Source organism: Sorex araneus, chromosome 2 (assembly GCF_027595985.1).
Source record: "Sorex araneus isolate mSorAra2 chromosome 2, mSorAra2.pri, whole genome shotgun sequence".
NCBI lineage: Eukaryota > Metazoa > Chordata > Mammalia > Eulipotyphla > Soricidae > Sorex > Sorex araneus.
The window spans coordinates 294,199,277-294,214,964 of NC_073303.1; the positions used below are offsets into that span (position 1 = coordinate 294,199,277).

A 15,688-nucleotide genomic window follows, 5' to 3' on the forward strand; every position below is an offset into this window, starting at 1 on the left:
CCCTGAGCTGTGTTCTCTGTGTCCCTGAGCTGTGTTCTCGGTGTCCCTGAGCTGTGTTCTCTGTGTCCCTGAGCTGTGTTCTCTGTGTCCCTGAGCTGTGTTCTCGGTGTCTCTGAGCTGTGTTCTCTGTGTCCCTGAGCTGTGTTCTCTGTGTCCCTGAGCTGTGTTCTCTGTGTCCCTGAGCTGTGTTCTCTGTGTCCCCTGAGCTGTGTCTCTGTGTCCCCTGAGCTGTGTTCTCTGTGTCCCTGAGCTGTGTTCTCTGTGTCCCTGAGCTGTGCTCTCTGTGTCCCTGAGCTGTGTTCTCTGTGTCCCTGAGCTGTGCTCTCTGTCCCTAAGCTGTGTTCTCTGTGTTCTGTGTCCCTGAGCTGTGTTCTCTGTGTCCCTGAGCTGTGCTCTCTGTGTCCCTGAGCTGTGCTCTCTGTGTCCCTGAGCTGTGTTCTCTGTGTCCCTGAGCTGTGTTCTCTGTGTCCCTGAGCTGTGCTCTCTGTCCCTAAGCTGTGTTCTCTGTGTTCTGTGTCCCTGAGCTGTGTTCTCTGTGTCCCTGAGCTGTGCTCTCTGTGTCCCTGAGCTGTGCTCTCTGTGTCCCTGAGCTGTGTTCTCTGTGTCCCTGAGCTGTGCTCTCTGTGTCCCTGAGCTGTGTTCTCTGTGTCCCTGAGCTGTGCTCTCTGTGTCCCTGAGCTGTGCTCTCTGTGTCCCTGAGCTGTGCTCTCTGTGTCCCTGAGCTGTGCTCTCTGTGTCCCTGAGCTGTGCTCTCTGTGTCCCTGAGCTGTGTTCTCTGTGTCCCTGAGCTGTGCTCTCTGTGTCCCTGAGCTGTGTTCTCTGTGTCCCTGAGCTGTGCTCTCTGTGTCCCTGAGCTGTGTTCTCTGTGTTCCTGAGCTGTACTCTCTGTGTCCCTGAGCTGTGTTCTCTGTGTCCCCTGAGCCGTGTTCTCTGTGTCCCTGAGCTGTGCTCTCTGTGTCCCTGAGCTGTACTCTCTGTGTCCCTGAGCTGTGTTCTCTGTGTCCCTGAGCTGTGTTCTCGGTGTCCCTGAGCTGTGTTCTCTGTGTCCCTGAGCTGTGTTCTCTGTGTCCCTGAGCTGTGTTCTCGGTGTCTCTGAGCTGTGTTCTCTGTGTCCCTGAGCTGTGTTCTCTGTGTCCCTGAGCTGTGTTCTCTGTGTCCCTGAGCTGTGTTCTCTGTGTCCCCTGAGCTGTGTCTCTGTGTCCCCTGAGCTGTGTTCTCTGTGTCCCTGAGCTGTGTTCTCTGTGTCCCTGAGCTGTGCTCTCTGTGTCCCTGAGCTGTGTTCTCTGTGTCCCTGAGCTGTGCTCTCTGTCCCTAAGCTGTGTTCTCTGTGTTCTGTGTCCCTGAGCTGTGTTCTCTGTGTCCCTGAGCTGTGCTCTCTGTGTCCCTGAGCTGTGCTCTCTGTGTCCCTGAGCTGTGTTCTCTGTGTCCCTGAGCTGTGTTCTCTGTGTCCCTAAGCTGTGTTCTCTGTGTTCTGTGTCCCTGAGCTGTATTATCTGTGTCCCTGAGCTGTGTCTCTGTGTTCTGTGTCCCTGAGCTGTATTATCTGTGTCCCTGAGCTGTGTCTCTGTGTCCCCTGAGCTGTGTTCTCTGTGTCCCTGAGCTGTGTTCTCGGTGTCTCTGAGCTGTGTTCTCTGTGTCCCTGAGCTGTATTATCTGTGTCCCTGAGCTGTGCTCTCTGTGTCCCTGAGCTGTGCTCTCTGTGTCCCTGAGCTGTGTTCTCTGTGTCCCTGAGCTGTGTTCTCTGTGTCCCTAAGCTGTGTTCTCTGTGTTCTGTGTCCCTGAGCTGTATTATCTGTGTCCCTGAGCTGTGTCTCTGTGTCCCCTGAGCTGTGTTCTCTGTGTCCCTGAGCTGTGTTCTCGGTGTCTCTGAGCTGTGCTCTCTGTGTCCCTGAGCTGTATTATCTGTGTCCCTGAGCTGTGCTCTCTGTGTCCCTGAGCTGTGTTCTCTGTGTCCCCTGAGCTGTGTTCTCTGTGTCTCTGAGCTGTGTTCTCTGTGTCCCTGAGCTGTGCTCTCTGTGTCCCTGAGCTGTGTTCTCTGTGTCCCTGAGCTGTATTATCTGTGTCCCTGAGCTGTGTTCTCTGTGTCCCCTGAGCTGTGTCTCTGTGTCCCCTGAGCTGTGTTCTCTGTGTCCCTAAGCTGTGCTATCTGTGTCCCCAGGTACAACTCCGTGCTGAACAGCTGCTGCCTGAGGCCTGACCTGGCCATCCTGCCCCACAGCGACCTGACTGAGGTGCGGGCTTCTCCGGGGACCCCTGTGCTTTGCAGACAGGGTGCCGGGAGACGGGTGGTAGGGGCGGGCTGGAACCACCTCTGTGTCATGTGGGTTTGATTTGGTTGGGTTCTGGTTCTCTGTGCCGGCATTCGCTCCAACTCAGTGAGCCAATATTGTGACCCTGTCATGTGTCTCTGAAAGAGAAATGTGGCCGTCAGCTCACAGTCGTGTGCCATGCACGTTTGTAGTTAAAACCACGAGTCCATGGAGCCAGAGCAGTAGAACAGCGGGGAGGGCGCTTGCCTTGCATGTGGCCAACCTGAGTCCCATCCCTGGAGTTCGGTCCCTGCCATCCCATGTAGGCCTCCGACTTCAATCGCCAGGAGTGATCCATAATCGCAGAGCAGGAGTAAGCCCCAAGCAATACCAGGTGTGCCCCCCCCAAAAAATGACCAGACCAACAGACAGGCCAAGTATATGCACATTAAACTTCTTCATTCTGCCAACTCATACCCAGACACAGTCTGCCGAGGAAACTCAGAGGGTTGCACTTGCCGTGCAGGCAGCGTTGATCTCCAGCTCTGCATGGTCCCCGAGCACTGCCAGGAACAAACCCTGAGCACAGAGCAAGGAGCAGCCCCGCTACACTGCCAAGTGTGGCCTGGGAGGATAAAAAAAGGAGAGAGAGGGGCTGGAGTGATAGCACAACGTGTAGGGAGTTTGCCTTGCACGTGGCCAACCCAGGTTCAATTCCCAGCATCCCATACAGTCCCCCAAGCACCGCCAAGAGTCATTCTTGAGTGCAGAGCCAGGAGGAACCCCTGAGCATTGCCGGGTGTGACCCAAAAAGAAAAAAAAGGGGGGGGAGAGAAAAACTCAATCTGTAGAGACCCCTGCTTTATCAGGACAGAGGCCTGAGCTCCAGTCCGTCTGTCTGTCTTCCCTGCCTGCTTCTGGCACCCAGGACAGTGCTGACTCTCGGCCCCTGTGGACGCAGGCTGCTGGGCTGGTGCTCCGTCCAGACAGCTCCCTCTCGGCTGCTCTGACAAACCCGGGAAGGCTTCTCAGATGGCTGATGACCAGCAGCACGGGAGCAGCACCAGCTGCACTTGGGACTAAGTAGAAAGGCAAAATTTCAGGCCTCCCCCCAGACACATTGGAGCAGAACACAGATACATGCCATATGATTTCACTCACACGTGGCGTATAAAGAAACAAAGCCGGGGAACATACGGAGTCTAAAGAAAATAAACCCTTGGACTCTGACAGCGGTATTTATCATCCCTCTGACTTCGTTTTGCTTAACTTGACCCCATAGTTTCCTATCCTTCGATTGCTTATGTGGGTGAAACCCTCCCAATACTGGTCTTTTTCCTTTTGACTTCGTCAACAGCACAAAATCCACTCAGGTTTCTTTGTGTTTGCTGAGAGTGGCAAAGCGCCCTCTGGGTTTTCAGCTGAATGGTATTTTCTTTTCTTAATTTTTTAAAAAATATTTATTTTATTGAATCACTGTGAGATAACATCACATGAGGCTGACTTCCAAGGAAGGTAGATACAAGGGCCAGGGGGTTGCCCCATAGCTGGAAGACTGCTTCATGAGCAGAGAGAAGAAGGCAGATGGAATAGAGAAGGGATCACTAAGAAAATGATGGCTGGAGGAATCAGTCGGGATGGGAGCTGTGTGCCGAAAGTAGATAATGGACCAAACATGATGACCTCTCAGTGTTTGTGCTGCAAGCCATAATGCCCAAAAGTAGAGAGTCTGGGGAATATTGTCTGCCATGAATGGTATTTCCTAAATGGACTGTATCTTTATCCAGTCACCTGTCTGTGGGCCCATTAGTTTCCATATTTTATTTAAATTTGGTTTGGGGCCCACACCCAGCTGTGCTCAGGGCTTATTCCTGGCTCTGTGCTCAGGGATTACTCCTGGTGGGGCCAAAGTGACTTTTTGGGGTGTTCAGGGGTTGAACCCAGGTCAGCTGCGTGCCAGGCCAGCACCTCCCCTGCTGTGCTCTTCCTTTGGCCCCCATTTGATGGGTTAGTTTGGTACCTTCCCCAGCAATGCCCTGAGGCTATTCCCAGTGGGTGCTTTGGGGGCTGGTGTGGACACAGCAAGCCTGACCCTCTCCTGCAAATGGTGTGCACTGACCCTTGGAGCTCTCTCCCGGCCCGAGTTGGCCCTTATAGATAACACTGCAGTGGACACTGGAATAGGCATTGAAGCAATCAGTGGCCACAGTCAGCTTTGTCTTTGGGGGCAAATGCTTTTGAGCCCATTGGTATAGTGGTGCTGGGGCTCAGTAGCGCTAGAGAGCCCTGGGTCTACCCTCAGCAGTGCTGGGGGGCGAAGGGGGAACCAGAGCTCAGACTTGAGGTCTAGCACATGCATGGCACTCATTGGAGCCCCTTGGAGCTAGGCTTTGTCTTTTAGAAAGGTTTTTCTGGGGCTAGAGTGATAACACAGCGGGCAGGGCATTTGCCTTGCACACAGCTGACCTGGGTTTAATCCTCAGCATCCCATACTCAGTCCCTGAGCACTGGCCAGGAGTAATTCCTGAGTACAGAGCCAGGAGCAACCCCTGAGCATTGCCAGGTGTGGCCCCCCAAAAAAACAAACCAGGGGTTGGAGCGATAGCACAACGGGGAGGGTGTTTGCCTTGCATGCGGCCAACCCGGGTTCTATTCCCAGCATCCCATATGGTCCCCTGAGCACTACCAGGGCTAATTCCTGAGTGCAGAGCCAGGAGTAACCCCTGTGCATCGCTGGGTGTGACCCAAAAAGCCAAAAAAAAAAAAAAGTGCTTCTGCCTGTGAGAAGTGGGAGTGGATTGGGGAGTCTGGTGGGAAGTGGCAAGGCTGGATGAAGGCTCGAGTGACCAGGTGTTTGTGGACAAGGGAGCCTTCTGGATGACCCCCCCTGGTTCCAGTGAGGGAGCTGGAGGCCCCTAGAGACCAGTGTAGCAGGTGGGCAGCTGATGAGCAGGAACTGGTTTGGGTCCAGAGGGCAGCGAGGCGACCGCTGAACGTGACCCTGGACGTGAACCGGAGGTTTTGCTGTGCTTCCTGGGGCTACAGATTGGCGAGCGCGGTGCCAACCTGAGTGGAGGGCAGCGCCAGAGGATCAGCCTTGCCCGGGCCCTGTACAGCGACCGGGACATCTACATCCTGGACGACCCCCTTAGTGCCTTAGACGCCCACGTGGGCAACCACATCTTCAACAGTGCTATCCAGAAGCACCTCAAGACCAAGACGGTTCTGTTCGTCACCCACCAGTTACAGGTACGGCGCTTCTGTGCCCGGGCTCGGGAGGTGCCAGCTGGACCTGCCTGGGTGCCTCTGGCTTCCTGAAGTTGGGGTGTTTTATCTTCTCACGTTCGTTTCAGCTTAAACATCAGCAGGTGGAGAGGGTAGGGGATGGCTCGGGAAGCCTGTGTGAAAAGCGCCCCGCGAGTGGGAACTGTTTAGGGAAAACAAGCTCTTCTCCCTCTGTCGTGTTGTGACAAGCAGCCACTTTGGAATGCAGTTCAGGGAGGCTCCCATCTGCTCAGCAGATGCCCTCAAACTTGAGGGGCTCACATCACCTCCCCCCTCCCTCCCCCCATCACACACTGTTCTGCCACCAAAAGCCTGTAATCCTGTGTGAGCGCAGCGGAAGGGTATGACGGAGTGTGCCCAAGTGGAAAATCCCAGCAGATTCCCTGTAGCTCGGGGGAGCTGCTCTTTGAACACGTCTCGGGTGATCTTGGGTGATCTCTGTGGTCTGGGGGCCGCCAGCTGCTACTCCTGCCGTATTTGGCCTGATCAGCTCTTTGCAAAAAAAAAAAAAAATGGAAAAAAGGCTTGTTGCACCCTACTCCCCTTTGCTGGGAAATCGACTTTTAAGCAAACAAAGTGTACCCCAATTGCCCCTGAGGCTATTCCTACCCCCACCCCAGGGTCCCAGCATCCCCTGGGATGGGATGGCCCCCGCCCCAGTTGCCTTGAGTGAAAAGAACCCCATCAGTGCCAAACGTTCCTGGGAGAATCATGACTCCCAGAGCCTTTGGGCAAAGGTGGGAGCGCCCCCTTCGAGAAATCACGATTCCGTTTTTGCAAGAAAGGGGAAAGGCTGCCATGCCAAGCCACGTCCCATCTGGTGGTTTCTCCGCTGCGTTACGAAAACAAAACACGATGCATTCACTCTACATGGTCTGTTCCATGGGCAGTTGCTCTCATTTAAAGGAAAAAAAAAGTTTAGTACCCGTGTTCCTTGGTTACAAAGACGATTGCTGAAAAAGGAGACGGGGGAAGTGCCAGTCGATGAGCCCAGGGCAGCCACGACCCTGTGCTTGTGAGGCCCCGAGGGACAGTGCCCGGGTTGGCGTTGGAATGTGCTCACACAACCCCCCCAGCTCTGTTCTCGCTGCCTCTGTCTGTCGCAGTACCTGGCGGACTGTGATGAAGTGATCTTCATGAAGGAGGGCTGCATTACCGAGAGAGGCACCCACGAGGAACTGATGCACCTGAACGGAGACTACGCCACCATTTTCAACAACCTGCTGCTGGGAGAGACGCCCCCCGTTGAGGTGAGACCTGCCGATGGGTGTCCGCCTGGAGCCGTGGGAGCGCCGTGAACTCACTTGCTCAAGGCTTCTCGGTGGGCCTTCTGTTTCCTGGGGTCCCCCCTCCTGGGCCACTCTGGGAGAGCCGCGTGCAGGGCAGAGGCCGGGCTGAGTCCTCAGGTGGCAGCCAGGAGGCGCGCCGGGACCCAGGGGTCCTGGCTGAGACCTAGGGAGCATCATCCTCTCATTCACAAGTGGATGAGGCGCCCGGGAAGAGAGAGAAAACAGCGCCCATTTGAAAACTGAGCCTGGCACCCGCTGACCTGGCAGCTGCCCTCCCGGCTTCCGGAGCGGGTGCTTTATCCCGCCGCGTCCTTTCAGCTGAGCTGTGTGCAGAGTGGGACTGTCCCTCACTGTTCCCGCCAAGGAAGCAGACAGGAGCCCGGGACAGGCGTGCACTTGCGCTCACGGTCGGCCGGACCTTCCTGTGCTCCCTCAGCTGTGGATGGGCTTCCCCCAGCCGCCCTGAGCCCCCACCCAGGCAGGCTCACTCAGGGCGTGGCTTTCCTTCCGCCCTCTGCTGGGTTCCCACCCGGGGGTGCTAGGAGACAGGCGGGCAGGGTGCAAAGCTGGGAGGTGCCTCGGTGGCTGAGTGAAGAAGCACTTGCCTGGCGAGCGTCAGCTCCTGACTTGGATCCCCCAGTGCTGCGGCAGAGTGGGGTCTCCTGGGAAAGGCCACGGAGTTGGCTTAGCATGCAAGAGTCCCGGGTTTGATCCTTAGCATCATGGGGTCCCCGGAGTACCACCAGGCGAGGCCCCCATAAACAAGCACAAAAGAGGGGGGAGTGCTGGAGTGATAGAACAGTGGGTAGGGTGTTTGCCTTGCATGCGGCCGACCCGGGTTCGATTCCCAGTATCCCATATGGTTCCCTGAGCACCGCCAGGAGTAATTCCTGAGTGCAGAGCCAGGAGTAACCCCCGAGCAAAAAGCAAAAGAGAGAGAGAGAGGAGAGAGAGGGGTGGGAGTGTGTGTGTGAGAGAGAGAGGTGGGAGTGTGAGAGAGAGACACAGAGAGAGAGAGAAAGAGAGAGAGAGAGAGAGAGAGAGGTGGGAGTGTGACACTGTGGGCCAGGTGTCACCCCTGTGAGCTCCCACAGGAGAATGTTTGAGTCTATGACCAAGAATATCTGACCCCGGTTAGCCCCACAGGGAATCAAGAATGAATGAGTGAATGAATGAATGAATGAGAGCCAAGAAAGAAGGAAAGAAAGCGGAGGGAGCTTTGAGAGACAAAAGGGACTGCTGCTTACCGCGGGTCACTGCAGGCCTCGGGGCTGACGGCCGAGAGCTCTTGGAACCCTCTCCGGGAGTCTGACTGCAGTTCGGGGTTTCATGGCTTTTGGTTTCCGGTTCAGACTAATCGTGCGCGACCCACGTGTTTTCAGATCTCTTCAAAAAGTGACCTCAACCCAGAGCAGTCATTTACCCCAACAGCAAATCGGGGTGATTCGGAAACAAATGAACAAGCAGAGGGCAGTTTGGAGAGTGCGTTCATGGTGAGACCCATGGGCGCCCCCCCGCCTCGGGGACTCGCAAGGCCGCGCCTCACCGCTGCGGGGCGGAAGGGGGGTGCTCCCTCCCTGGTTCGCAAGCGGGGCAGCGCCCTTGGCAGAGGCTGTGGGGCCTGTAGTTTGCTTCTGTGCTTGCCGGGGCAGCGCTCGCCTCCCGAATTCGCTTACTAGTTTTTGTTCCTATGCCACACCTGGAAACCAGGACGCCAGGTGGTGCCAGGGATCAAACCTGGGCCTCTCTATGCAAATCCTGTGCTTATCCCTTAGCTCTCTCCCCTGCCCCCGACCTTGCTTCAGTAGAGTTCAGTGAGGACCCGCAGAGAGTGGAAAGGACAGGAGCGTTTATTTGCCTTGCATGCACGAGGCCCTCAGGGTGACTCCCACAGCCCAGTGTCTTCTGTAGCTTCTGGGGAGACCGCTGCTGCAGGTTTGCATTTCTGAGCGCTCTCTCTCTCTCTCTCTCACACACACACACACTCTCTCTCTCTGTCTCTCTCTTCACATACACACACATACACACTCTCTTTCACACACACATACACACTCTCACACACACACTCTCTCACACACACTCACACACACACTATCTCTCGCTCACAAACACACACACACTCACACACACACACTCTCACACACACTCTCTCACACACACTCTCACACACACACTCTCGCACACACACACTCTCACACACGCACACAGACTCTCTCTCTCTCTCTCTCTCTCTCTCTCAACACTTCAGTTCATCAGGTCATACGTGCATCCCTATAGATAGGGAGGGATAAATTAGTTCAGGAGAAAAACCAAAACATGAAAGGTGCAAGGAACTAAAGACTGTTGGAGGGTGGGTAGGCAGTACAGGGGTTAAGCCACTTATATGCACCCAGCTAACCCTGGATGGATCTCCTGTACCTCATATGTCCCCCTGAGTACCCCATGAAACAGGCATAATCCCTGACACAGGTTAGTTGTAGGCCCAAAACCCAAAGTCTTTCAGATTCTGGAGAGCTAGTATAGGTCAGGCCAGGGTTCAAACCCAGGCCTCTGGCATGCCAGACATGTGTCCAACCTGGTGACCTTTTTCTCCGGCCCTAGAACCCTTGTCTTATACACGCTGCACTACATTTTTTTAAAACATTTTTTCTTATTTTCTTTTTATTTTTTTATTGAATCACAGTGAGATAAACAGATATAAAGTTGTTTGTGATTAGGTTTCAATCAAATAATATTCCAGCACCCACTTTTATATTATTTTCTGCTATTTTTTTTTCCAATTTAAAACATCCTGTTGGACAGCAAACTAGGGACATGAGGCAATGATTGAGAACGAAATGTCATAAAGAATTCCAGATTAAAAAAAAAAAAAAGGAGAGGAACTTGGGAAAGACAGCCTTCAGAAGTGCCTGATCTCAGGATCCAGGCGGAGAATGTTGATAAGCCCTGTCACAGACTGCCAGGAGGGAGAAATCCTCTCTGGCCTGGCTGACTGAAGCCAGGAGGAAGCCCCACACCCTCTGTTTTCATCCCCAGGCTGTTCCCTCACTTCCCTGTCACCACAGACCCTGAGGGGATACTGACAGAGCCCTGAGGGGGAAAGGAGTGAGCAGAGAGCTTAGATCAGAGATTCCCAGATTTATTTGACCTTTTCAGAAAACAATCACCTAGCACCTACCACCCTTGAAAGTGCACCGCCTTCTAGCAAACAAACAGAAAGTGTACCCACATCTCTCTCTCTCTCTCTCTCTCTCTCTCTCACACACACACACACACACACACACACACACACACACACACACACACCCCAGCATCCACCATGATTGTTTCAGCCTCCCCTACCCCCGAGGATGGTATTGCCCACTTGGGGAAGCCCTCAAGGAATCCAACTTCCCTCAGGAATGTGGTGAGATTTGAATCCCTCCGAAAGGGAACAACTGTGACTGAGTTGGTCAAGAGGGACTTTCCAAGTGAAGAAACAGTGTGGACACAGGTCCAGAAAGGGGGGAGTCCCGGTGTGGTGTGAGGCATGGCAGATAACCCTGAGAACACTCTCACAGACCGTCCCAAGCAGCCTCCGAGGCTAGCGCGCCCCCCTGTGGCAACATGGGGAGATGCTCGAGCTGTGATTGGGCTTCGTGTGAGGGGCCCTGAGAGACCAGGACCCATTGTGACCTGCCCTGACGTAATTGAGAACAGCACCAAGACCCCTGCGTTTGGACGTTAGGTCTCTCGTCACCTCTTAGGTGTCTCTCATGACCTCAGGGAGAACCACCTTAACGGAGTAACAGGGAGGAGTCCAGATCTCACAAAGGAAGTAGAGGAACTGAGAGCAGGAGGCCCTGTGAAGAAGGTGGATGTACCCCTCCGTCAGAGCAGTTGGACGGACAGTTCTCCAGCGCGGAGAGTTTGGCCAGAGAAATCCTTTTTCAGTCGAGGTTATGTAATCGTCCAGGATAACGCGCTACTCGTTGGAGCTGTGTTGCTGAGGTGATATCTGTGTCTGTTTTGAAATGATCGCCTTGGTCAGCCTCTCGAACATTGATCATTTTCTCTTCAATACTAGATTAATTCAAAAAAGGAAACCAATAGTTCCCAGAAGAAACCACAAGACAAAGGTCCTAAACCCGGATCAGTGAAGAAGGAGAAGGCAGCGAAGCCAGAGGAAGGTAATGGCCGAGCTGTGAGGTTTTAGACCTGTCGTGGGTTGATGAGAAATCATGCCACATGGTCTTGTTTCGTGGTGTTGGGTAGCATTGCCTGTTTGTTATACAGCATACCTGACCTCATATTTATAATGACAAATTCCATTCTTTTAATTGAAAAAAAATTATGGGGGTGGGGGCTGGAGCGATAGCACAGCAGTTGGGCGTTCGCCTTTCACGCGGCCGACCCAAGTTCGATTCCTCCGCCCCTCTCGGAGAGCCCGACAGAGCCTGGCAAGCTACCCGTTTGTATTGGATATGCCCAAAACAGTAACAAGTCTCTCAATGAGAGACGTTACTGGTGCCTGCTCAAACAAATCGATGAGCAACGGGATGACAGTGATGGGGGTGGGGGTGTTTGGTTTGGTTTTAGCTTTGGGGCCGCAGCTGGCTATCCTCAGGTCTTACCTCTGGCCCTGCACTCAGGAATTACTCCCAGAGGGCTCAGGGGAGCTGAGGATCAAACCCAGGTGGACCGCATGCAAAGCAAGCGCCCTCCCTGTACCCTGCCTGGGCTGTATCTCTCCTGCCCCAGAACAAATTCTCGTGTAGTTTAGGGAGGCCAAGAGGCGCCTTCCAGTTTGGTCCGGCAATAAGAATGTCCTCTAGATGCAAGCTTGCCCTTCCGAAGCATGACGGCAAACCTGGGCTGAGTCATCCTGAGTAAGGAAAATGCGAGGGTGCCTGAAGGTACCTCTCCCCTTCCTGCCTGTGACTCACTCGGCGAGCACACACCCCTGGCCCTATTAGAACCCAGGTCCCCTGCACTGATCGCTGATTGTCCCCCGTGGTTGCAGCCAGACCAGGAGTTTTCTTCCTTGACATTCCCCGCGTGGCGCCTCCGGTCCTGTTTTTCAGCCTATTTATCTTATCAGCTGAAACGAATCTTGGCAGTTAGAAAAGCTATTCCGCAATATCCTAAGAAGTATTTTCACCTTGAGAATTTTAAGCTCCTGTTAAGTTTAATTTAAAAAAAAAAAGTCCGGAATGCAGCCCTATCTCAGAAGCACTCTTTTTGTTGAGTCACCTCATCTCTTGATGTTTGGAATTCAGGACCTTGCCTGGCTTTCCCGGGCTCTGGAAATGGAACTGAGCCTTAAGTCAGAGGGCTGGAGCGCCGGCTTTGCGTGCCCTAGGCTCAACCCCTGACATTGTTGGGTTGTTTTTTTTTTTCAAGTACCACTAGGAGTGGCCTGACCCCTCCCCCCACACACAAAAAAACAGTTTTTCAGATGGGCTGTTTTCACTTTTTGGTTCTTTTTCGGGATTGAGGGAAGGGGATGCAGTGAGAGACTTAGAGCTAGGACCCCTGCACTCGGCGCGTGCGCCGGTCCTTAGAGCTGTCCCCCAGTGTTCTTATTTCTCTTGTGGCATTTGTGGATTTGTTGTTAGAATTGACCTGATTTTCCAGCCACAGCAGTTATGAGATGTTCATCCATATACACACACAGCCCAAATATGAGATTGGTCAGATATCATTGGAAATATCTTGCACACCTGCACACATACCAAATGGGAAATTTGAATTCGGTTTTACAGAAACTATCTTTATACATGCACGCACACAGCACAAAAGACTGCTAGTCCCTTCCTTTTTTTGCTTTTTGGGTCAAGCCCGGTGATGTACAAGAGTTACTTTACTCCTGGCTCTGCACTCAGGAATTACTCCCAGCGGTGCTCAGGGAACCCTAAAGGATGCTGGGAATCGAACCCGGGTTGGCGGCGTGCAAGGCAAACACCCTACCCACTGTGCTATTGCTCCAGCCCCCCTAATCCCTTATTGCTGTGGGTAATGCAACAATTCAGTGTCGAAGGCAAGAGTGATAGATAGGACAGTGCATGCAGCCAGCCTGGGTTCAATCCCTGGCATCCGATATGGCTCCCTTTGCCCCACCAGGAGTAAGCCCCAGTGCCACCAGTGTGGCCTACAATCAAGAAAACAGTAAAACAATTCAGTATCATTAGGGAGCGTTTGTTCTTGTCAATGCTGCCAACTGGAACATTGCGATCAACTGGAACATTGTGTATATAAGGCTTCATGAGTGGTGCATTATAGGAGAGCCAGACTAGACTGTCTGTGTGATAGGGAGCACGGGGTGTGCCCAGGGTGTGGCTCATTGATCAACACGTGCCTTGTGTGTGTACTACTCTGAGTTCAGTCCCCAGCCCTGTGTGGCCCCCGAACACTGTAGCAGCACCGAGAGAGACAGGAGCTTCCGGCCTGGCTCTTCCTCTCCGTCCTCACGTCAGCAGAATGTCCGGTATCACCTAGCATTGCAGAGAGACCCTCTGGAGCTCTCCCTGAGTCTGTCTCTCCTCCTCGAGCCAGACACTCACTCTGTGGTCTCGCGTTTGCCTCCTCATGGCTTGTCCTCATTGCCTGGACCCTGGCTCTGGGCCTGAGCATCTCTGACCAGAGCAGAGCAGCAGCTTCTTCTAGCTCTCTCAGTCGGCTGACCAGCTGGAAGATCTGGTTCAAGACAGGAGAACAGGATCCAGAGCAATCGTACAGCAGTGAGGGCTCTTGCCTTCCCATGACTGAATCAGGTTCAATCCCATTGAGTCCCCCTGAGCACCGCCAGGAGTGATTCCTGAGTGCAGAGTCAGGATTAAGCCCTGAACATCACCAGGTGTGGCCCCCCCAGAAACAAACAAAATAAATAAACAGAAAAGATGGAGTAGTCAACTTGCTTTCCAACCTGAAGCCTTGCAGGGGTCTCCCGTTTGCAAAACCCCACTTGCTCATCTGTTCCCCGACAGGGCACTGAGTAGAATTATTAGTCTCGGAGTGTGGTATGCAGGAAGGGGCTGCTGGCTCCATAGCTCACTGGTCTGGCCAGCAGGGAGATTTCTCAGCTAGTGAGTTCTTGATCTGGATGCAAGAGGAATGACAGGCCTGAGCAGGACTTTGAAAGTTGCTTTATTTCTCCAATTAGGTATTTGTTTTCCAAATACATTTCCCCATGAATTAAAGATGTGTTTATTCATAGTCGAGATTCACACAGTGTTTCAGCACCAGTCCCACTACCAGTGTCAGCTTCCTTTCACCTGTCCCCAGGTTCCCTTTCATTCCCCCCCTCCCCTGCCTGTGTCCTCAACAGGCACATTTTAAATTGAATCACAGTGGTTTGGGTCCCAGTGTTGATGGCTCTGTGGTTTAGATCTCTCCATCCGCCTCCCTTCAATGTCCCTAATATATCCTGACCTTTGCTTCCTGCCTGCTTCCTCATTTCTCTCTACCTGGCCTTTTGGGCGAGGTTTTTATCTTGAGGCCAAAGTTCGAAAGCCTTTCTCCTCTAACCACAGTACATGGGTCAGCCGTGCCGCTGTGCCCCTCCTTCGGGACACACAATGTTCCATCTCTCCTGGCCTGGTTTCTGGGTGCACTGCACGGTCTGTTTGCCATTATTCTCACCTGCTGATTGATCTGTCCATCCTGCCAGACCGGAAATGTCCTCGTCCAGTTCTCCAGGGCAGGAAGGGACCTGCCCTTCACTCTCCCGACCCCTTCAGGCCTCTTCCCGGGCCTGGTTCATCATTGGTGTTTAGTAGATTTGAAACAGGCACAGGTTCTTCTGGTAGGGTAGTCTCGGGGCTGGGGGAGAGCTCCGGACGTCAGGCACTTGCCTTGCTTGACTTGGCCATGCAGGCTGTGGCCCGTTTCCAACCCCAGGTGGCACATGTGAGGGGTCAGTCCTGAGCACAGAGCCAGAAGCAGCCCCCGGGCCGTGGCAGGGGGTCCTAACTGTGCCTGTGGAGAAGCCTGTGACTCTCTGCTACTCCCGAGGCAACTTAGTTTTGGAAAAGTAGCTTCTCTCTTCGAATTCATGTTCTTTGGTTTTCCTTCAGGGCAGCTCGTGCAAGCGGAAGAGAAGGGGCAGGGCTCCCTGCCCTGGTCAGTGTATGGGGTCTACATCCAGGCCGCGGGGGGCCCCCTGGCATTCCTGTTCATTCTCTCCCTCTTCATGCTGAATGTTGGCAGCACAGCCTTCAGCACCTGGTGGCTGAGTTACTGGATCAAGCAAGGGAGTGGGGTAAGAGTCCTCGTGAAGGGGTGACGGTCTGACCGCGGCTTCTCAAGGAACAAGGATCCCCGAATGAGAAAGAGAATGAGATGTGGTACAGTGATAGACTGCAGGCCTGTGCCTGTGAGGCGCTGGTCTGATTCCTGCCACCATGCGCGCGCGCGCACACACACACACACACCATACACATATACCACACACACACACACACACACACACACACACGCACACACACACACACACACGCACACACACACCCAAACACCCCCACACACATAGCACACAATATCACATATACAGCACACACACCCCACATAACTCACACATGCACACACTACACACCCCATACATATAGCTCACACATACCATACACATACTGCATACATCACACACATATCCTACACACCTCACACATACTACACACACCATATACACACACCACATACACACCTCATAGCACATAGCACACCTACACACATAGCACATATACACCACACAATTACCACACACACTTGGTATGCACATACCACACTTAATACCATACACATATTACACAGCATACCACATATTATATACATGTAACGCACCAACACGTGCACCACACATGATATATCACACACACCATGCACACATAT

The 15,688-nt window shown here is 53.4% G+C and overlaps 1 protein-coding gene across 3 annotated transcripts in view; it reads left to right on the forward strand.

The window, feature by feature from the left end:
* The window catches only part of ABCC5 (ATP binding cassette subfamily C member 5), a 106,606-nt gene that overhangs the window by 59,773 nt on the left and 31,145 nt on the right, over positions 1-15,688 (forward strand). For all 3 annotated transcript variants that reach the window (XM_055129719.1, XM_055129720.1, XM_055129721.1), the window contains 5 exons: positions 2,159-2,231; positions 5,295-5,498; positions 6,641-6,784; positions 10,890-10,992; positions 14,878-15,062. In XM_055129719.1, coding sequence (XP_054985694.1) covers positions 2,159-2,231; positions 5,295-5,498; positions 6,641-6,784; positions 10,890-10,992; positions 14,878-15,062 — 709 coding nt within the window. The remainder of the gene's footprint in view (positions 1-2,158; positions 2,232-5,294; positions 5,499-6,640; positions 6,785-10,889; positions 10,993-14,877; positions 15,063-15,688) is intronic.